General features: G+C 36.5%; 1 protein-coding gene across 2 annotated transcripts in view; it reads right to left on the bottom strand.

Annotated features, from left to right (window-relative positions):
* setdb2 (SET domain bifurcated histone lysine methyltransferase 2) overlaps positions 1 to 23,102 on the bottom strand; it is a 41,154-nt gene extending 18,052 nt beyond the window's left edge. The window contains exons 1-10 of one of the 2 annotated variants that reach the window (XM_028800081.2): positions 22,973 to 23,102; positions 16,071 to 16,182; positions 15,618 to 15,687; positions 14,645 to 14,770; positions 14,494 to 14,556; positions 5,065 to 5,146; positions 4,408 to 4,983; positions 1,861 to 1,965; positions 1,358 to 1,527; positions 10 to 220 (exon numbers count right to left, since the gene is read on the bottom strand). In XM_028800081.2, the coding sequence (XP_028655914.2) occupies positions 10 to 220; positions 1,358 to 1,527; positions 1,861 to 1,965; positions 4,408 to 4,983; positions 5,065 to 5,146; positions 14,494 to 14,556; positions 14,645 to 14,770; positions 15,618 to 15,687; positions 16,071 to 16,175 (1,508 nt within the window). In that variant the 5' untranslated portion in view covers positions 16,176 to 16,182; positions 22,973 to 23,102. Of the gene's footprint in view, positions 1 to 9; positions 221 to 1,357; positions 1,528 to 1,860; positions 1,966 to 4,407; positions 4,984 to 5,064; positions 5,147 to 14,493; positions 14,557 to 14,644; positions 14,771 to 15,617; positions 15,688 to 16,070; positions 16,183 to 22,871 lie in introns of both variants that reach the window. The other variant, XM_028800083.2, reaches the window with a different exon arrangement.
* Between the last annotated feature and the right edge of the window lie 416 nt (positions 23,103 to 23,518).

Raw genomic sequence — 23,518 nt, 5'->3', positions numbered from 1 at the left:
GCTACTTACTCTTTTTCACGTTCAGCAGAATCAGTCAGATCCTCAGGTTCACCGATATTGCAGATCTTTTTCCTTTCTTCCACCACTTCAATGTCATCATCTGAAACTGTTTCTTCTATTGTTCTTTTCAAGCATGTCTTATTTTCTAATTTTTCCATAGAACTGTCAAAATCGTTCTCAGCTGCAGATTCACTGTCTGTACTCTCATGGAGAATTTTTCCTGGAAAAAAGTAAATATTGGCTGTTTTATAATAGAAACTAAGGATGGTGGTTATGAAAAACATAAAATGAGACAGAAAAGAAGAAATGGACCTAAGATAGATAGATAGATAGATAGATACTTAAGTGGAAACTATTCTTCAAAAACTAATTCAATAATCATCTTATCATGTCTGTATTTAGATTTCAAAACAGAGATTAGTTATCCAGTGCAAGTTTTGTGGAAAGCTTTCCCTGTAACCTGAGTCTACAATCAAGGAAGCACAAACATTTGCTTCAACAATTAAAACTACACAACAGATAATTGCATACACAATATTTTATGTAGAGGCCCGTCCCCTACTAAGAAGGCAGTAAGTTATGTGCACCACAGTGGAACGTAGCACTGAAACACTGTCAATGCTGCTGTCAGTTTTTGGGAAAGTTGTCTGGCTTAATAGGTGTGTTTCCTATCACAATTCTGTCTTTCAGGGCACAATTGCACTCCAGTGCAGTTTGGCATTTACTTATTGACCATCCATCCTGGTGGCTCTGAGGCTAGGGATCTGCACTGGCAATCGGAAGGTTGCGGGTTCGTATCCTGTAAGTGCCCAAAGATGCTCTGTTGGGTCCTTGAGCAAGGCCCTTAACCTGCAATTGCTGAGCACTTTGAGTAGTGAGAAAAGTGCTATATAAATGCAAAGAATTTTTATTATTATCATTATTGCTGCAAATTTCATCACTTCCAATTGACACTTAATTATCTTAAACACCCACCCTGCATCCCTTGCACTATATATAGGAAAATATGTATAAAAAAAGAACACTAAATAGTGGTACAATTTCACTGATTATAACACTGAGGCTACACACAAGCCAACAGATACAAACAAGCAATTATCTAGTTGCCATCATGCAAGTTGAAGGATATGCCCAAGAGAAATACTGATGCAAGCCTTCAGAAGGTTTGGAAATACAGATCTTGAATTAAAGTTATAATAGTATATTTTCATCTTGGGATTCATATTTTGTTTTTTATTCTATCCATTGCTTTTCTTGACAGCAATTCAGATTATTTACTAATCCGGCCTAGTTTATGAACCAATTTTCATTTTACTGGTGTTTATCAGAAATTAATCCAAGATTAAACTCACAGCACCTGCATATATGCATACAAATGTCCCTTCATCTATGTCATCCAGGCAGCGCACTCCCCAGGTACTCTCTTTGGTTTTAAAAACTTGGAGTCGAACTCGAAGACCATGCTGTGCAACCCGGTTCTGGCACATTCTCTTGTTGCATTTGCAATAGATGCTGCATTCGTAGATCCTAAAAAAAAAATTGCTTATGTGCATAAATCAACAAGTGGATATGTGACAAACTATTATGAGTTGGAGACAACATTACATACTGTGCTTTAAAATGCAGAACACATTAATAAGCACTGCTTCAGCTCATCTCATATTTAAGAGCTTGAATATTTTAGATACATTCCTGCCAGTGACTGCATACTGAATAAATTTTGTATAACATGTTGTTTGCAATCACTGTACAAGTATCAAATATTACCCAGTCTGTTATTTTATTTTATGAAGCATATTATTTTTTTCCTAATACAAAATATTATTTATGCCTTTTTGTGATGCCATTCAGCACACTTACCCTAAAGGAACAGGTTTTTGTAGCCTCTTGTATTTATACAATGGCAGTGGTAATCTGCGTTTTCCATTGGCTTTCAGGGTCAATTGCAAGCAGGCACACTCATTCCTATATATGTAACAACAAGTTAGTCAAAGTTACAATAAAGCAAAGCAAAATTAGATCTATCAATTTATTAGTTAAGAAGGTCCAATAGATCCTGCGCACCCTACAAGAATAACATCTAATTACATGCTCTGGCCTAAAACTCTGAATCAATCATTCTCTCCTTTATGAGTGTAATCTGACCCACAGTTTCAGATGTAAATCAATAGTACTAGGGTGTTGTACCGTGTTAGCCATTATGAATGTAGAGGAAAGACAAGCAAAATGACACCTTTTATTGGCTAACTAGAAAGATTACAATATGCAAGCTTTCGAGGCAACTCAGGGCCCTTCTTCAGGTTGCTTGGCTTTCCTCTACAGATGTAAATCAAGAATAGATAAATGACACACAGTTTCAACTCTATATTTGTTATTAATGACACTGAATATTAGACTGTACACAGAATATTTCAAAACATAAAAAAGGCTAAAGTGCAATTAAAATGTGATGTTGAAATGCTGAATGAACTGTAAATTATATTGTGCAAGGCTCATCGTTGTAGGTTTTTACATTACTAAGGATAAATTTTGAAATGTTTCAACAATTCATGTTCTAAGATATTTACACTTCTAGCATGCATACAGTTTAGATTGTCTTTTTTGCATGTGTGAATGCCAAAGCCAATTCAGATTTCCGAAGAAAATGTTATAGTTTATAAAAACTGGCTTCAGTCTTTGCCATGAATCACGTGAACCGCCACCACCTAGGAAAACAGGCAATTGCTTTTCGTCTGTGTTTGGGGTGAAGCCACAGCCGTAAGAACTTCTTGGGACAGCACAAAACTGTTAGTTGAAGATCAACTTTGGGAATGTAGCTGACGTTCCCACATTATACCAGTGTAAGGACCACCTTCAGGCCTGACATTGTGCTGATATCTAATTGTGTATCTAAGACATCAAAGCAGGTGATCATTCTGGAGCTGACATTCCCTGGGAACAATGGCTGTAGGAGATCAAAAAGAGGAAAAAGGCAAAATACAAGGACTTGGTGAGTAAGTGCCACATGCATGGATGGTTATTCTCTCTGCAAAGTCTATTGTTTTCATGGTATTACAGCAGAACCCCACACTAAAGCCATAAAGTCAATTGTTGAGGCAGCATAGAAAAGGCCCCAAGATGTAAGGATTAAACCATGGATCATGCGTGCAACTTGTACACAAGCTGGAGTTTGAAATTCTCTTGCTGGGTCACGTGGGAGAAAGTAAGTAAATTCTGTTTAAAGCACCTCCACGCCTAGTGATCTCAGGTTAAAACACTATTTATGTGATCAGGTACTTAATAAAGTTTAACAGTCTTTACAGGTTTAACTAAAACTGGACAATTAAGTGTGAAAGATGTAATACTTCAATAATGATCTGGAATTACACCAAACTGTGTCGGTGCAAAACAATAGAGAAATAAGACTGAAATGGGCACATAATGTACAAGGCCCAGTAAATGACACTTAAAATATGACAACAAGGTCTTGATTTCAAACTGTCAGAAAGCATTACATTTTAACAATGTTAAAATGATGACAAAACATCACCGCCGTGAGGAATTCTTTGGTACTCCACACTGTACAAATGATATAAGGTCCAACCAAAAAAGGTGAAGTTTAACTCATGCTCTACACAGAGAGTGACTTAACTTACTTGCCTTTGTCTATGTGGAGTTGGTTGTGTATTTGGTATAGAGAACTATTGTTCTAAATATAGCAATAAAATGTGGAGGTTACATAAAAGGATCAATCATTTTTAAAAGATCTATAAACTGTCCAAGTGCATAAACAATGAGTGCTAATATCATCTGTAGCCTCTCTTAAGATTATTTCAGAAAAGGCCTTACAATTATTTATGAAAATCCTTAACTATGGAATTTTCAGTACATTAGAACAGTCTAGACAAGAACAGGCCATTCACCCTAACAACGCTCGCCAGTCCTATCCAAATCAAGTATACTGATAAGGTCTAAATTTTAGAACTGATACACATTTTAAAGCAACCAAGGAGCGAGCATGGTTATAACCCCTAACAATACTGTGTAAAGTAGAAGAAAATTCAATATGTGTCAACTTAAGTGTGGTGAGCATTAAAAAGAAGTAAAAATTCACAATATCAAACTGCATCTTCAATGCAACTTTATTATGGGGGCTTTTTAAGCATTAAAGTAATTTTCTAATACTGTATATGTGAATGTAGCCTTTAAAGTCTTCTATTAATTATTTGACTCAAAATTATTTTTGCAATAATAATTTATGTTTAAAACTTATTAAAACTTCTTCCTAAACTTCACAAAAATGGAACAACCTGATCACTAATTAAGAAAAATGGTTAAATACACTAGAGTTATACATTCAGCTTATTTACTTTGCACCAAAATCACTGATCACAAGATATAAATTTAGTAAATTAATGGTTTGCTTACTTGTCACTGCAATCATCTGTACAGTCACAGAAATCCAAAAACATATCTTCTGGGCTATTTATGAAACAACCATGTGGCCATCGATTTTTTATGTACTTAAAGCTTTGTGGCATTTTATTGTCTAAATCATTGAACAGTTGAACCGAAACAAGTTCTTCTCCATTACTAATATCTTCATCAAAAGCCAGAGGTTTGTTTAAAGGGAACCGTCGATAGATCTGGACATAAGTGTTGAAAGAAAAATAATCCAAAGGTAAATAATCACACTCTGTTTCCATTAAGTATTGGTGAATCTCATTGAAGGTACGCAGGTTTCTGCCACAAGGTGTCCTGTAGAGCACATCCAAAGAAGTCGAGTCCCCTCTTCTCCAATCAGCTTTTGCATGTCTTCGTTGAAAGTGGCAAACTAGAGGTATCTGTAGAGGGTTCAACCCTAATAAGTGATTATCAGATTCTATCACTTGAATTAAGCATATTTTACTGCAAGTGTGTTCTTTATAAGGTACAGCTGTAAAATGTGGTATAGCATCACACTTCTGAAAGTTGAAATCTGGCCCAGTCAATCTTTCTTCATTTCTATAAAATAAGCAAAATAACTATGAAGTAATCTGACAATGACCAACAGTATAACAAAAATGTTTTTGGACTTGTACATACATAAATGAATCTTCTTCAGCCTCCTCATTGTACTCTTCAGACATGTCCTCTTTGGAAGCCTTTTCATCTGGAATATATTCTTCTAGAATAAATTATTTTACAATATTTCATTAAGTTTAATGTGTACAACATTTGTTAAAGTCTGTTTTTAGATAGTACTCTTACATATTTATCTAATCCCTTATTTAAATAAATGGTTTAACAACCTGAAGAATTTATAAAGATATAACAAATTACACTGTTTGTTAATGCATTATTTGAAACACATCAATGACATTTTACAGTAATGAAATAAAACAAATAAGGGGCTAGAATAGCAAAGGAGTGTAGCAAGTTTACATAAATATTATATACAGTCAACTCCAGGAATACTGGTACCCTTTATTAAAAAATTGCAAAAATTAATATACAAAAGGGACCACACATGCAATTTTGTGCTTAAGCAGTTGGGTAGGTTATGGAGCCTCCCCTGGCTAGTATAACTACACATTCAGTCTCTTTCTGTAGAATTTTAAAAGGCTGGAGAACACGTATGGAGGGATCTTGGAACACTCTTCATTCCAGAACATTTCCAACTCATGTAGATTCTTGGGTTTTCTCTTGTGATCTGCACTCTTCAATTGAGACCACAGATTTTCAGTTGGGTTCAAATCTAGAGACTGAGTGAGCCATTGCAACCAAATCTTTGTTGACTTTGATGTGTGGTTCGGATCATTGCCTTGTTGGAACTCCCAACCATGGCTCAGTTTCAGCTTTCACGCAGAGGAAACCAGATTTTTGGCTAAAATGTTCTGGTATTTCATGGAATTCATTATGCCAGTGACCTTAAAAAGAAACCCTGGATCACTGGCAGCAAAACATCCCCAAATAGTCTCACAGTTGACTTTGAAGCAGTGAATCCCCAAGATTCAACTAAACTTTGCAGTTGTGTAATTGTGATCTTTGGGTTACTCTTTGCCTCTCTTAGCATCCTCCTCAATATGCAGATGTGTCTCCTTCCGGGCAAAGTTTCAACAGATCCATGCTTTTCAAACTTTTGTATTATGGCCCTGATTGTGTATACTGATATGCAGCTCAATAACTCATTTGACTTGAGAGATCTTTGGTTTAACCCATGATAATGGATGACAAAATGATTTTACCTTTGTGTTACCTCATATTTATATCCCAGTGAAACAGGAAATGGTCACAGACAACAGTTCTAGACACCAAACGTTCATAGACACTAAAAGCAACATCAAGAAACAAATCAAATTTATTTGGTCTTATTTATGGTACTCTCCAAGGGTGCCAATAATTTTGCCACATACATTTTTGACAAGATAAACTATTCTGAAGAAATAAAATTTTTGCAGGAATTGTTTTTATTAAATAAATAGTCAGCAATTTCCCCAAACATCTGAGGGATTTAGAATCATTGTATGTATTATGTATATTAATATTTTTATTCACTTTTTTGAGGGGGTGCAAATATTTCTGGAGTTGACTATATAATTTATACACACACACACACACACACACACACACACAATCAATCCTCAGTGTTCATATGTTTAACTTTTGCGCCTTCAAGCAGTCACGCATTTTATTAGTAACCTCATTGTTACTTTCGTGTTGGCAGCCGTGCAGATTTGCGGACTTCAAGGTTATGCGAAGTACAGAAAAAAAATGAGGTGTAATGCGTCCCAGTTTGGGGGGCCGCTAGTAACCTACTAGGCATTTCACCAAGCATTTGTTGCATATTTTCATTGTTTTATGTTGCAATTATGCCCAAAAGCATATTATTTAGAGCAAGGCTCTAAGCCCAAGTGTGCAAAGTGAATGATGTGGCACAGGCAGAAAATAAAGATGTTAGATAAACTTTGTGCTGGAATGTCGTCAGCCACTGTTGGCCACAACCAGCTGGCCAGAGACATCAAGGCTGCTGATCCCATCATTGACTACAGCCTCAAAGTTAAATGTCAACTCGCATCTGGTATGCTCCCATACTCCAAGACTCTTAAGGGTTTCAAGCAACACTCTAAAAAGTCATTGCTGACAGATTATTTTAAGACAGTAGGTCCTTCAAGATCTTAAATGCCAGCTGTGAATGATAGTGTGTCAGGAGTGACTTTGAGACCTTGACAGTTTCGGCATCTTCCATCAGTAGCAAGTTTTTTTTTTTTTTTTTTTTTTTCTGAAATGTTAACACAAAAGGTCATAGAATTTTAGTATATGACTAGCAAGAAAAATGTTTTGCATGTTATTAATTTTAATTTGTGTACTACATTTTATGGTTTATTAAATATTTCATTATTGTGTTATGAAAATAGCATGTTATCAGAAATAATGTGTTAAAAAGAATTCTGTGTAGAAAAGTGTATTTTGAGCAATCTCTAGTGAATGATTACAGTTTTTGGTGGTTTTGGGAACCAAAATATTAGTGAACTTTTACCGCTGCACTATTGAAAGTATCCTGACTGGATGCATCATAGAGTGGTTTGGTAACCTGAATTGCCAGTATCGCAAACTCCTCCAAAGGACTGTTTGTACAGCTTCAAAAATTATCGGGGCTGACATTCAATAGCTTCACACCATCTGCTCTACCAGATGTCTGAGGAGAGCTGAATCCATCATCTCTGATGACAGCCATCCAGCTCATCCCCTGTTTTCACTTCTGCTGGCTGGAGAAGCGCTACTGTACCCTCACCAAATGCTCCACCAACTTCAGCTCCCCCCCCCCCCCCCCCCTCACTCTCCCCAAGGCAATAAGGTCACTGAACTCACCCCACAGCCATCTGCTGGTTTATATGTAATTGTACTGCAAGTTGCTTTTATAAAAAAATGCTACTCTTATTCATTTATATATCCCCACAGCTGTGGGATAAGAATTTCACATTGCTTTTGCAGTGTATGAGACCTCTGATCTCTTTCCCAAAGTTTCAGTGTACTGACATTTTTGTCTTTGACTTTCATACTGTTTTCTATCAAAGGTACCCCCATGAAAATTGAGGATTGATTGTATAGGTGAGTCTGGGAAACAGTTAACATTATTCAAAGTTATTGAATATTTTTACCTGCATTTTTATTACTCTTTAATTTAATATTGTTTTTGTATCAGTATGCTGCTGCTGGAGTATGTGAATTTCCCCTTGGGATTAATAAAGTATCTATCTATCTAGTGCTCAATTTGGGATAATTGTACAAGAAGTATACTTTTTTTCTTGCGCTCAACCTAAAAAATAAGCTAATCTACAAGAGACAGTAAAATTTAAGCAACAAATCTCATGCCATATATTGCATGCATGCTTAAGAATTTTAATATGTGTAGCTGGTTGCTTTGGGAGAGGAGTCTCTGCATGTTTTGCAGAAGTGTTTCTTGCATCATATAAAAAACATCCCTCACTAGGTCACTGAGATTGCCGGTTCTGCTTCAGTGTATTAAGGTTGCCAAGCACAAGGTTCAACTGATGCATGATACAAAATAAGTGAAAGAGTGAACTTTTACAATCAAAGAGACGAAAGACAGAGGCATCCAACAAAAGACCATTAAGGCAACTGCTGAGGCAGCAGAGATAGCCATGGGATGTCTGTGGATCAAAAGGTATAAACCATGGGGCATTCATGGTACTTGAACAAGATGGAGTTTGATATGCCCTTGCTGGGTCACCAGGGAGAAAGCACCTTACGCTGAAAGCACCTAAACACCTAGTGGCTTCATGTTGCAACACTGTTGATCTCTCAAAGTGCATAACAATTTATCAGTTAACAGTTCTGCTGTGAGCCCATTGTGATTCACTTCTATATGAATTCAGACACATAGAAGTCAGTAAGCATCAAGGCCTGCTGGAGTTGCATCTATTAGCATCCCTCTCATTAGAAATTCCACATACTCTCCAGAGCTAGAACATTAAAAAAATTAGGTCAACAACACGCCATAATACCTTCACAAGCCTGTCCATCCTACATTGTCTAAAACAACACCAAGTTGAGATTTGAAGGTCCCTAAAGTCCTACACTCCACCACATTACTTAGTTATTTATTCCATGTGTCTATGTCAGTTGTCACAAAGAAAACTAGCTTGCTTGTTGGTAAGGTTGGGAGCATGAGCACACAACAAACCACCTGGATTGGGACCCAAGAGTAGGGGGTGAGGTAATCCCTCAGTGTTTGATATGGCTTGTATTTTTCATTGTAACTGCAATCATGTAGTTACATGATGCTGCTGCTTTATACCTTTCCCTGACCCCCCAGAATGTTGTGCTGCCAGATGCTCTTAAATGCAGGTGGTGGTGTCTCAGTGCATCAGGTGGGAGGCTACTCTACCAGCCAGTGAAGTTTTGCAGCATTGTGACTGCATATTCATAAGGTTGATAAGCCTGCTCCATATATGGATGTTTCAGGGTGGCGTCGGAGGCATATACACGTATACAAGGTGACTGTGATTTATAAAGGGTAAGTTGTGTAAAAGTGTGTACATGCCAGGTTTTACAAATCAGATTTTTTTTGGTATATCTATTTTGCTGTTTTTTTTTTAGTGTGCACCTATTTTCATGCTTGAATCCACGCAAAGTTTGATAAATGAGGCCCATGGTGATTTATTAGATTTCAGCCATTTAATCTAAGCAGTACTTCTCCCTTTACAATTCCCAAATCACTAAGTACCTCTTTAGTACTCCCTGTTACTTTGTTACTTATTCATACCTATAAACTTCAGTAAAATGCAAGTTCTGACTATTTGCTATTTCACAGTCCGTGTATTCTAGCTTGCTTTTACTCTTCACTTCTTCCTTATTTGTACTTTTATTACTAGAATATGTGTTAAAAGAATCTCTTTGGGACATATTTCACCTTTTCAACAATAGTTCTCAACAACTAACTTTTAGCATCCTAAAATTTACTCTTTGCCCAATTTTTCTTAACTAAGCTTTCACGCATCTACTCAAATTTTGCACCACTGTAGTTAAATTTAACCATTTTGTGTGTGCACGCTTGCCTTCTAGGTGACCAGTGTCCTGTTCTGGTGTTGTCCCTACCTTCTGCTCAGTGAATGCTGGGATAGGCTCCAGCTGCTCTGTGAATCTGCCCTGGATGTGTGGGTTAGTAAAATGGATATGCACTCTCTCAAAACACTGTAAAATGTATTATATTATAGTCACCAGATCTTAGTGTTTCAATCATATCTATCCCCTCAATCCCATCCTGATTATTACAGAAACTAAATCTAGAAAGCCTTCCCCCCACGTTGGTACTTTAACATACGGTGTTACAACCAGTCACTTGTTACCTCATAAATCACCTGCTTTTGTGCTCTGCTGTTTAGAAGCATGACCCAGTTATTTTTTTGGTAATTAAAGACCCCATAACTATCATATCCCACTCTAAACTTGCGCTTTTAATACTATTCCTGAACTTATTACAATTTCATTATTATATTATTGAATTGAAACTATTATCTGGAGTAGGGGGTCCATAACACACTCTTAATAGGAGGCCTTAATCCCTAGTGTTGTCAGGTAGTAACCAAACCTCTTCACCATCTAACTGAACAAGGCTTGCATTCAAATTCTGCTTTACATAAATGGCAGAACCTCTACCTTTTTGGAAATAAGGAAATAAATAATGTGTACACTTGCATTTCAGCGAGCAAAAACAAAAGGGTCACCATTTAAAATGCACATAAATATCTGCTTTCTTACCTTAATCAATTATAAAAATACACCTGGGCCAACACCAGGTACTTTTGCTAGTATAGTGTTATTAATGAAAATTAATTATCATGTGAAATGTAAAATTGCTAAAGAATTTATACACATTTTATGCTCTGTATAATGTGGTACAAATTTATGGGTAATTGGTTTTGTAAATTGGCGAGTAACTGTCATTCTGTATTGACATCTAATTTAAAAACTAACTAAGTATAAATAGGTGCAATTCATAATACAGTGTAAAGGCTGGTTAATAATACAGGCAGTCCCCGGGTTGAGGGCATCCGACATGCGAACAACCTGTAATAAGTCCTGCCTTACACATGAATGCTCCCCTTTTCTGCGTGAATGAAGCGGGTCATGTCTTGGACAGCAGCTTTGAGGGAGTAGATTATGTGGTCTGATTGGTTAAAATATGTAAATACTTATAAGTAAAGCTAGTTAAAATTTGAGTTCAGTTGATTCAGAACAATACTTTACTTGTCATAAAAACAAACAAAAAGCAATGAATCACAAGGTACTGGATAAAAATGCAATCGATTACAACAGAATGTTTTATAAAAATTATAATATGTTAAGCTTATTTATTTTTAGCCTTCATTGAAATCATCTGAAAGCTTATTTTCTGCTCTTTCATTTCTAGCACGAACTATCACAGTTATTCAAGCAGTTTAGAACGATCAATTTGGATTGAGCTGCTAACATTGTGACATTAAGTCTGATCACAGTTACGTTTTTCTATTACAACACTCTTGAACAATGGCAGCAAAGTGTAAATCCAATACAAGTGTAGGCAATGCATCAAAAAAAAAAACAAAAAACAAAAAGGAAAACAATTACCAAGGCGCTAGAAACTCCAGAACCAAACTCTTTCAACAAAAGTGTTAGCTGAAGCCGTTTGTCTCATTGAAACAGACATGGCAAAGTTAGAGGTGCAAGATCTACGAAGAGGTTCACCCAAAGTTACCATATAGTTACTGAGGGCTTCAGCTACGAGGTCATTTATGACAAGAAAGAAAAGCTCTCTGCAAACCTCCCTTGATGCCTGCTTCAAGAAATTGACTCGCGTAGTAAACCCACTCTCTCCAGCAACAGAATCAAACCCTGACTCTGCAGCACCAGGCCCATTCTCTCTAACAACAACTCCATCATTTTCTGCATCATCTAATTAATACAATTATAATGTTAACTCAAAAATGAGTGTTCATGTTTAATTGTTATCCTTTTTTTTCCTATCTAAACTGTTTTAAGAACTGTTTCTTTAATGTTTTTACAGTACAGTACTATATGAACATAGTTACTTTTATTATTACTATAGTATTATGTACAGTATGTCCTAGGTATGATGTTAAACTGCATCTGATCCTGCAAGTGGTCCTTCAACTTGCAGGGAAAACTTGGGGGTTGGTGGCAGGGCTGGCACTCCAGCCACCGTAAAAAACATCACACAATTCCAGAATGGCAGACAGGGCTCCTTTCTGTTCGGTGTGAGAGTACTTCTGCTGCAGCCACTCTAAGGAAGGCTGCTCACATTATTAAGGGGCTGGGGAAAGCCCTTGGGAGCTTCATCCCCGAAAGAGTCAAAACTGCTAGGGAGCCAATGAGGTCATTGTTTGGGATCAGAACTGGTGTGGTGCCGAGGCGTCGCCCACTAAATGGCAGCACTTTGGACTCAAATTGAAGCGGGCAGGTGTGTTGAACATCTTGTCTCACCGGCATGATGATTATCTTCCTCTGCTGTCAGAGGAGCTTCGTAAATTCTGCATTTCAGTGGTAGCACTTTCTGAGGTGCGCAGACCTGGGGCTGGTAAGATCTTTGTAGGTGGGTACACCTTTTATTGACCTGTTCACTCTGATGGCTGTCATACTCAGGGAGTAGCTATTGCTGTGCCAGATCAGCTCCTTGCAATGGTGTCCGATGACACTCCTTTCAATGAACGTATTATGAGGCTCAGATTAAGGCACTCTCTGGTTGTCTCATTTGCTGTTTCAGTGTATGCTCCGACCGCAGTGAGTGATGTCTCGGTGAAGTTGACATTCTATTTGCAACTTCACTCAATGGTTGATGTGTGTCTGTGAGGTGACACTCCTCTGGTCATGGGTGACTTCAATGCGACCTAAGGCACTGACAGGGCTGGCTATGAGGATTGTGTCACTACCCATGGGTCTAACGATGATGGTGGTGAAAGTTGCTCCATGTTCTTTCACTTTGCAAAAGGTCGGGGGCTGCAGATCACTGGATCCTGGTTCCAATGCCCTCAGCTGCATCGTTGGACTTGGTACTCCAATACTGGTGCTGCAGTGAAATAGATCAATCACATCATTGTGGGCAGACACTGGAGGCTCCTGCAGAACTACAGGGTCTACAGAAGTGACCAGTTTGTGAATTCTGACCACTGACTTGTTGTTGCTAATCTGAAGACCCAGCCTAGGTCCAGTAGGCTACCACCTACTAAGAGAATGAGGCTGGATCTGGCCAGACTCCAAGATCTGGCTGTTTCTAATGAGTTTGCATGCAATTTGTGTGAGGAACTTGCAGACCTGGGTATGACTGCCAATTCTAATGTGATGTGGGAGACCTTCTGACACAAGACCCTGAAGGTTGCTGAGTGTTGTGTTGGTGTTGCCGGTGTTCCCAGATACAAGGTGTTTCATCTCACAGGGCACCCTGAATACTATTAAGAAGAGTCGAAGCGTACAGCTTGAAGGCAACTCCAGTTTGTACTGGGTACTGAACAAGATGGCCGTGAGGGTTCTAAGGGGAGATTCAAGGCTTACAAAAGGAATCAAAGCATTACACACATCCGAATCTGATTCGTGAATGCTCGCAGTCAGGGCAGGTGATCATCCTAAGGATGATGCTGCAGTTGTGACCCGCTGGGCTGGCTACTTTGAGCAGCCGTTTAAAACAGATCCCGAGCAGTTTTGTTGAGCGGTGGGTGCGGCAACACATTGTACCAGTGAATTCTTCCCAATATGACTTGACCTGACTACATACAGTTCTGTATGTTATGTTTTAAGTTTTTTTTTTTTTTTTTTTTTTGGGGAAGCGTTTCTTAAGTGTTTCTATGTACAATGAGGTAAAATAAATACTAGACTGAGGCAAACATTTGACTTGACTTGACATTTAATGAGAACTGTATGTATGTGTTCCGAGTTACATACAAATTTGATTTAAGGACAGCAAAAAAACAGATCCCGCTCTTAACCCAGGAACTGCCTGTAGTTGTTTGGTACATTTTAGCAAGAAAATTATTAGTAAAAATAGGCTTGCTTTAATTTTTACTGCCATATGTCCCTGTAAACCTGAAAGATACAATATGAATAAAATACCGTATGTTAACATGTTAATAAACAAATACACTATATTAAAAAGGAATACTTAAAAGACAGTAAATATTAACACACAACAGGACCAACTAGAAATTAGTTAAAGATAACATACAACATCACTCAACACTGAGACTAAGGCACGGGCTTTGGCTCATTACTAAACACAAAGTACACAAATATATTTTACTGTGAAATTGTTCTTTCTAAACAAAAATAATTTTTACTTTATAAATTTTATAACAATTTTTACCAGGCTTTACTCTCAAATTAAAAAATAAACCTACTGACATTCCTGAAATAATCAAAGAACATATTTATTTCTCCAATTTTATGTTACAATTTGCTATGGAAAACTTTGGTATGAAGGGAATCCCCCCGCCCCCCAAACACTGTGTTGTATATTCTTACCTTCATTAAGATGACTAGCTGTAATTCCAGCTCCAAGCATAATATTCATAGCTTGCAGATATTCTGAAAAAAAAAAATATGGAAACAGTTTATAATTCTGTATAGAAGCCAAAAGCAAAAACTAACAAAAAGTATAGGGTAGGTTACTCACCAATATCTGTAGCTGAATCACCTTTTATTTTTTTCTCCAGCTCTTGCAAGATGTGGTCAACCTTACCAAAGGCTAACTCAACTTTATTATCTTTTTTAAGAATTTTCCAAAAATGTTTTGCTTCACCTAAAACAATTTTTAAAAAGATAAAATATTAAGTTATACTTCTTTCTAATCTACAAAGTCAGCTTGGTTTATACACAGAAACAAACCACGGAGAACAAATTTAAAATAAACTTTTATGCTAAAAATGTTACACCTAGAAGCAGTAATTCAACCTACATTACATGACTTGGTTTACATATTTACTACACTAACAAATAACACTAGACAGCCATGCACAGAGCTTGCCATATAATTATGACAGCTAAACAAGATTGCCCATCGCTCTGCCACGGATGTGAAACTGTCCAACTCCGTGCCTGCAATAGAGCCTGCCTTACTCACCAGTTTGTCCAGGCGTGAGGATACATGTAGGATACTCTGGGATTAGTTTGTTGCCCACACTTTGCTGAATAATGCTAACCCTGATAGGGATATATACCAATACTGCACTATCAAATCCAACAAATACAGTACCTACTTCATAGACTAATACAGTTTTACAGTAAATTGCAATGAATCAACATTCTTCCTTCAAGCAAGAATTTGTGTTACAGCATAACACTGGCTATAAATTAGATTAAAAACATTCTGGGGTACAAAAACTCCAGACCTCCAAGATGATGAATTTTCAATGCTGCCTTATGTTACAATTAACTGCCTTTTGAGTTATATCTTCTTCTTCCCCATCAATACGCTGATGCTTGGACTCGGCAACACAAATATCCAAGTTAACATAATTGACTGCGTAGCTGTTTTAGTAAGTCTTTTCAATGTATGCTGTTTTACACATTGACCTTAATGTATGTTTGGAAATTGTTTTTGTTACCATGGATATCCATATATGTAATGAACAGAATGTAAAACTTACCAATTTGAATTTGAATCTCTTCACGCAATTCTTCTTCCTTAGTGGTTGCAATCAAAGAAACCCTCCTCCTCTGACAAAAATACCACAAAAGTAGTTTTTTTTTTTTTATTTTACTTATGAAAAAAATGTAATAAGAGAAGAAAAATCTAATGACTGCAGTTGGTAGTTTTCTAAGTGTTTTTAAATTCACATTCATTTAGGCCATTTTTAGTTACAGATACTTTCTAAGACCACATTTATATCCATAAAACTCTAAAAATGTAAAGCCTAATGATTATTTGAAATGACGAGCATAACAAAAATAAAAATCATTTAGTCTTTTTATTTGCATTTTGAATTTACAATTACTGAAACAATGAGCAAACATGGTTCATCACATTTTTAAACATTTATGTGACCCTACAGGAGCACATTACAAACAAATGTTAATAGTTACAACAAATTGTGCCTTACTGTATCATGAGGTGATATGCTGAGCAGATTTGGGAGGTAGGAGTCATTTCCTAAAGCTTTCCAGTCATTGGTTTTTCTGGGTGATCTCTGCTTAACAGACATCATCAAGAAACTAAAAATAAGAAACATGGTCAAACTAAATAAAGTATTTTAAACAGAGAAACAGTAACAATAAATATAATGACCACTAGGTTTACAATTTCATACTATACAGAAGAGCTAGTCTTAAATTGCTTCTGAAATACAATTATATTGAATACTTTTTATGTACGAATGCAAATACCAAAAACACTTTCAATAATTTAATTGATTTAGAAAACAAAATTTCTTGCATTTAAAAAGGTTTAAAAACGCAGTCATGGAGTTCACACAAAGTGTGAAGTAAGAAGTATATTAAGACATACTACTGGGGCTCCTTTATACCAACATCAATACATCTGCATAATGCCTCACTGGGACTGTGACAGCCAACTGAGAACTTTTTCTTTCTCTATAGTAACTTCAGGGTGTGTTCAGGCCAAAGTGTCTGTGTATATTTATTTATTTACTTATTTGTTTATTTAATGAGCTTCTGTACAGAGCCAAATTTTTCCCTGGGGACAAGTAAAGTTCTGTCTATCTATATGCACTTCCCTACATACATGCCAGCTCTCAAATCTACAGACTGCTGGCATGTTTAGAAAATCATGTACAATTCAGTCTGAGTCAACACAAATCACTCAGCACCCCTAACTGAGGGTGGAAGTACTGTACTACATTTGTACAAATGTTAGCAACCACTTAGCAAACATGCCTGATTATTTTTTTTTGTCCAATTTGCTGTGAATAATTTCAATATGCAACTAAATATAAATTACACAATTTCTAAACTGAAAAATCCAATCATATTTTCATTCCGCTTTCTTTTCTCATAAACTGTTAACTAGCTTGCAGAACGTTAAAGTGAAGCTAAACAAAAAAGAACTTGACTGAAACTTAAGCCACTGCCTATTTGTATTCAGTTTAATACTTCCTATTCCAAATTACTCAACTGTTATGTTTAGAACATATCATTTAGCCCTACTGACATAAACAAGTACAGTAACACTTCCGTTTTATATTCACAAAGAATATTGCACAAAATCATTCACATTATGCTCCAAGCAGTTTTGCAACAACAAAAGCCACAAAACTATTTGTATATGATTTATTTGTTATAAATCACTAAATCATTTATTATCATTCAAGATGTGGAATAAGCTATGGATAAAAAGAAAAGATTCACAAGAACAGATGATAAAAAACATATTTCAACAGTAAATTCATAATTAATAGATTGCAGGCTTGTTTTTTAAGTGTCCAATTTAAGCAAGCTGGGCCTTGAATTAAGCAAATCTCTATACCAGGGGTGGCCAGCTCCAATCCTGGACAACCACAGTGGCTGCAGGTTTTCATTCTAACCATTGTCTTAATTAGTCACTAGTTTTTGATACTAATTAACTTCATTTACTTTCTGTTTAAGATTCAGACTCTTTAAATCAGGGCTGAGCAACGTCGATCCTGGAGGGCTGCAGTGGCTTCAGGTTTTTGTTCTAACCAAAGTGCTTCATGAGAAATCATTCATTAGTGATGAAGCACTTATTGCTCAAGTGACATTATTCTGGTTCATTTTTGTTGTCTTGCTTGTTAAGATTTTTAACCTTTAATTGCTTCTAGCATCTAGCTTGTCTCCATTTTCACCCATGTGTATTCATCATTCACTATTTGGTTTAATTACGTACTCATAAGGAAACTGAAGAGAAAATGAAGAACTGACAGTTACTCATCTGTTATAGACTTCAAATCACTTGGATGATATGGGAGTAGTTTACCCTAGACTTTCTCGTATATTTAGATATGGGGATGAATATTTGAGGAGTAAACTGCACAACAATGATTATATTTTAATATTATGTACATTAAAGAACCATCAACAACAAATCAAATCAGTTACATATTGAACAATTATTATAAAAGTTAAATAAATCTGACTCTGCAGCTGCATGAAGAAAAAGGTAAATTACCACTTCCAGCTAACGGAAAAAGCCCAAAAGTTGACAGAAATCTGTTTTGTACCTAATACTTGTATGCAGAATTTGGCTGACCTTAGTGAAAGCGTACTCAAGTTATCGTGTTTACATACACACACACACATATACACAGACATAATTCCAAAAATGGTATTTTCAGACTGAGGGAGGTTTAAAACTTTGAGATTCATCAAAATCTCGAAATGGAGTTTTTGGAGGATTCCAATACTTTCCCTATACTTTGTATACAAGAAAGTCAGGGAGGTCTAAAACGTCGAGATTCATCAAAATCTCAACATCAAATCTTTGGATGATTACAATATTTTCCCTATACTTCGTATACAAGAAAGTAAAAAAACTATGATATAAGAATGAAGGGACATGGTAGAGTTAAAACATTAACAAACTATGAAATTAAATAAGATCTGTTATGGTGAGGATTGGCTTCTAATTAAGCAATTGGGTTAGACCAAAAACCTGTAGCCACTGCTGCTCTCCAGGATCGGAGTTGCTCTATACCAGGGGTAGGCAACGTCGGTCCTGGAGTGCCACAGTATGTGCAAGTTTTTGTTCCAGCCCAGTTCCTTAATGAGAACTCAATTATTGCTGATGAAGCACATATTGCTTAAGTGACATTTTAATGCTTCATTTTAGTGGTCTCGCTTGTTGAGGTTCTCCAACCTTAATTGCTTATTTCAATCTTAAACTGCTGCATTCAGTGTTTTAATTGCTCCTTATTAGCAATAAGATGTAAAAGACAAAGCAGCCAGCAGTTCTCCAGCTAGCTTTTTTTCCAATTACATCTGTGTGTGTTCATCATGCACGGTTTGATTTAATAAAACACTTAATAGAAAAATGTGACAGACTGAAAATGATCTGTTTTAGGCTTCAAATCATTTGGATGATATCCTTGGAAAGGAAAAAAAATCTACGATATAAAAGCCTTACATTGCACAGACTAACAAGCCATAAAATTAAATAAGTTCTGAGATTGGCAATGATTGGTTTCTAATTAAGCAATTGGGTTGGAATGAAAATCTGTAGCCACTGCGGCTCACCAGGACCGACATTGCCTACCCCTGTTTTACATCTTATTGCTAATAAGGAGCAATTAAAACACTGAATGCAGCAGTTTAAGATTGAAATAAGCAATTAAGGTTGGAGAACCTTAACAAGCGAGACCACTAAAATGAAGCATTAAAATGTCACTTAAGCAATATGTGCTTCATCAGCAAAAATTGAGTTCTTGTTAAGGAACTGGGCTGGAACAAAAACCTGCACATACTGTGGCACTCCAGGACCGACGTTGCCTACCCCTGCTCTATAACCACTCTTTATTGTACCTCAATGCATCTGACTAATTACAGCATTCACTGAATATTATTTACTAATAGTGATCACAAAAAGAAGCATGAATTAAGGCCTGGTTTTGATTCCTGCCCCATTCATTATCTTTGTGGGCTTTTCATGTACTCAGACCAGATTATGGATAAGACCAGAGTGTCAGCCTGCCTTGGATCAATATAACATCAAAAAGAGTCCTTCAAAGAACTAAAATCAGAAAATGCTCTTGACTAAAGAGAATAAGTGGTTGCCTTCATCAGTACTGTGCTGGAGCAACACTGCCTAATATTCAACTTCACATTGCAGAGATTTCTCAATTTAAAACAAGTACCCAATCTCTTGCTAAACATGCATGTCCAAAAGTGTTAAATGACTCTCATATGATGAAATCTTTTAAGAAGTTGAGAGACAGATGTGTTAAATAAAACACAGGTCTATCTGCTGAACCCACAGTATGAGCAAAACTCCATTCAAGATTACTATTTATTGATCACTAAAATGCTGCTGTCTGTCTCCACTTCAACTTATTTTGCATCCTAATGATTGCACAAATAAATAATAACACATTTATACAGCACCTTTCCTAAGCTCAAAGTGTGTCACTGAAATTCAGTATGAACAACAAAGCATAGACATTACAAAATACAAATAATATCTGCATAAAACACTAAATAAAGATAAATGCAGGACATACAATGCTTTGAAACAGAGCAAGACCCCCCCAAAAAATATTTAGAATGCAATAAGAAAACCATGAACAAATAAAATACTTTGTGGTACAAACGCAAATCATCCCAAACAACTAGACAAAGAGGATAAACTGAAAGGAGAGTTAGAAAAGTCAGGGTAATTTAAATGGCTTTCTGAATAAATGGGTTTTAAGCTGTTTTTTGAATGAATGAATTGAGTCAGGTGATCTAATTAATTTAGGGAGGTCATTCAAAAGTCTGGGCACTGTAGAGCTGCAGGCTCTGTCACCCATACAGCGTAGGTCAGTTTGGGGTACAACGAGATTGCTATAATCAATGGACCTGAGAGAGAGAGAGAGAGAGAGAGAGAGAGAGAGAGAGAGAGAGAGATACTTTATTAATCCCAAGGGGAAATTCACATACTCCAGCAGCAGCATACTGATAAAGAAACAATATTAAATTAAAAGAGTGATAAAAATGCAAGTATAACAGACACTAACTTTGTATAATGTTAATGTTTAGTGATGAAGGAGGTTGTTGATATAATCCAGTGCAAGGTGGTTTAAAGCTAAACATTGTATGCTACCACCATTAGAACTATTAATAATTATCATTACTAGTAACACTGTTGTAGGGCAACACAGTAAAACAAAGTTTAGCACTCCTGCTTCACAGCTGTAGGGAAATGGATTATATTCCCAGTCTAATTTACATCTATATGAAATCTGCCTTCTTAGTGTCATGGGGAAATTTCCTGGAGGTATGTTTCCTACCATGTTCCAAAGTCATACAGGGTTTAAGGCCCTGTATGAGATGGTGTGGGCGAGTGTGGATCACTAAAAGGCTGATGTCTCGGTCCAAGTTGGTTTCTGTATTGTGTCCAGGGCTACCAAGATTGGCTCCTCTGGCTTCCTGTGGCCTTATCATGGTAAAAGTTAGCTTCAGAAAAGAGACTTTTAAAAGTCAATGGGGAAATTATTTCTTAATAATACATAACACATGGCTAAAATCACATCTGTAATATTGTAATAATAATAATAATAACTCCTTACATTTATATAGCACTTCTCTCATTATACTGAAAGCACTCTCCATGCAGGGAGGACCCAGGACACTAAACCATGATCTCCTTACTGCAAGGCAGCAGCATTACCACTTCACCAACCTATTCAGGAGCCTTTGCAATACATTAAAGCATCTGCATATTGTCTTCTACAATGACTTTGATTAGTCAATTTCTGGACATTTTTTCCTTCAGATGGCTGAATATCATAAAAGCATTCTAGGATGGCCAATTTTAGTACTTGAACATTTGTTTCACAAAGTTAAGTAATATTCACTGTCAAAATGTTAGACAGCGAATTGTTATATATTTGTAGGTCAAAGTATGTCATGATGTTACTCAGATATCCTTAACACTGAGACTGCATAACATACAAAGACTAAAATCATCCTACAGTATGTGGACTCAAACCTCCCCCTCAGTACTATAGAGCTGGAAAAAGCTGTAGCATGCTTCAGTATCTTGCTTGTTTAACATTTCTGTCATAAAGCATGTATATACAAAGCATGCCCCAATCAAATTATCTGCTTAAAATTACTTCCTTTACTACATTAGGTGAGGACTGCTCAAATTCCTCATAACAATGTCAAAAATAAAAGCAGGACTAGAAAACATACCAATATGCAAGGGAACCAATAGGCAACATGTACAATGTTCACTTCTTACATTTTTATCATTCAAAAATCACTTGTGCAAAATTTTGGTCGCATGGCACAATTTATGTAATTTCTTGTCATTTCTGAACTTGTTTTAAATTATAGCATAAAGTAACAGCCTTCTTAAATCGGCTTAATCCAATTTACGATCACCCACCAAGCACAAGGCCAAAATGACTTGAGTGCCCGTCCCTCACAGGACCTCCTTGTGCAATCCCTCAGACTCTCACTGATCCAATTTAGAATTGCTAGTTATCCTTCAAGCAGATCTTCAGGGATGTGGGAGGAAACCCCACGCAGACATGAGGAGAAATTGGAAACTCCGAACCACTGCACAACTGTGCTGCCCTAACTCATACCTAGGACCTTACCCTCTCTGTGTACTGCGTATACTCTTTAAAGTGAGCAACACTTTGAGAGGAACGAGGTTTATAACAAAGCAGCGACAGCTTCAGTACATGCAAGATAAAAGCGAAAAATCAAGATATTTCAAGGTAAAAAGACTGGAGTGATTTCTACAGGTTTTTAAATTCTATTATAAAGTAATCACTGATATAACTGCAAAAGCCACTATATAATACAAAAAATTAACTTCTGTACCACTAAACATCGTGTCTAATTTCAACAAATCAACAATGCTTTCCTGTTATACAAACATCCATTTTTCAAATGTAAAGTGACAAGATGGTTATTTATCGTAAGAGCAAAACATACGCTCTGTTACCTCAAAAAGCAGCTTATTATTATTAATACTCCTGATAATTCATTATGATAATTCTTTTCAGTTATAAGCACGTTAGTTTACGTGTGCCTGAACTGCTGCTACCTGCTTCTCGCTTTCTTTGACGTGCTCTTTACTCCATTCATTACTCTTTATCAGAGAAGAAAACAAAAGAAAATACTTAACAACTTTTATGCCAGGCAATTTGCAATCAATCGTCTGTCTGGAAAACCAAATAAGCAGATTGTTTATTGTTTAGTTTTATTTTGGTTTTGTTCACCTGATTCTGAAATTATTCCGCTGTCTTCCAGACCCCAATAAAGAACTGCCCAACAAAAATATGCCAGGAAACAGAGTTCATACGATTTTAGAATAACAAACCTGACAGATGTATATTACTGAACGACGCTCGTTTATTGTCTCCAATTTCGGCTTTGTAGGAGTGTCGTTAATTGATAAAAGAACACAATTGTAGTGAACAAGGAACATTTAAAAAAACGCGGTTTGGCACTTAAAAGTTTCCGTAGTTGCCTCTCATGACGTCATTATTTTGTATCGCTGAGTCGCCCTCGGTGTTGCCTGATTAAAAATGACAAGAGTACGTCAGTGGCTGTAATAGCAACACCTAACATTGTACAGAATTCAAATGATGGGTCTCACTGTAACATTTTTATGGATAGCAGCTCAAATTTGTATTAAAGGTAATGAAATAATAGATCAAATTGCAAAAGAATCTGCAGTACTAGGATGTTGTACCGTGTTAGCCATTATGAATGTAGAGAAAAGCCAAGCAAAATGACACCTTTTATTGGCTAAGCAAAATGACAGCAAAAGTTAGCCAATAAACGGTGTCATTTTGCTTGGCTTTTCTCTAAAAGAATCTGCAAAATGAGAACCAATACAGTTTGATGTTGGTCCGAGTAAATC

The sequence above is a fragment of the Erpetoichthys calabaricus genome, chromosome 4 (genome assembly GCF_900747795.2).
Source record: "Erpetoichthys calabaricus chromosome 4, fErpCal1.3, whole genome shotgun sequence".
Taxonomy (NCBI): domain Eukaryota; kingdom Metazoa; phylum Chordata; class Cladistia; order Polypteriformes; family Polypteridae; genus Erpetoichthys; species Erpetoichthys calabaricus.
Note: the sequence above shows the minus strand (reverse complement) of the source record. Positions and strands in the feature narration are given on the sequence as shown.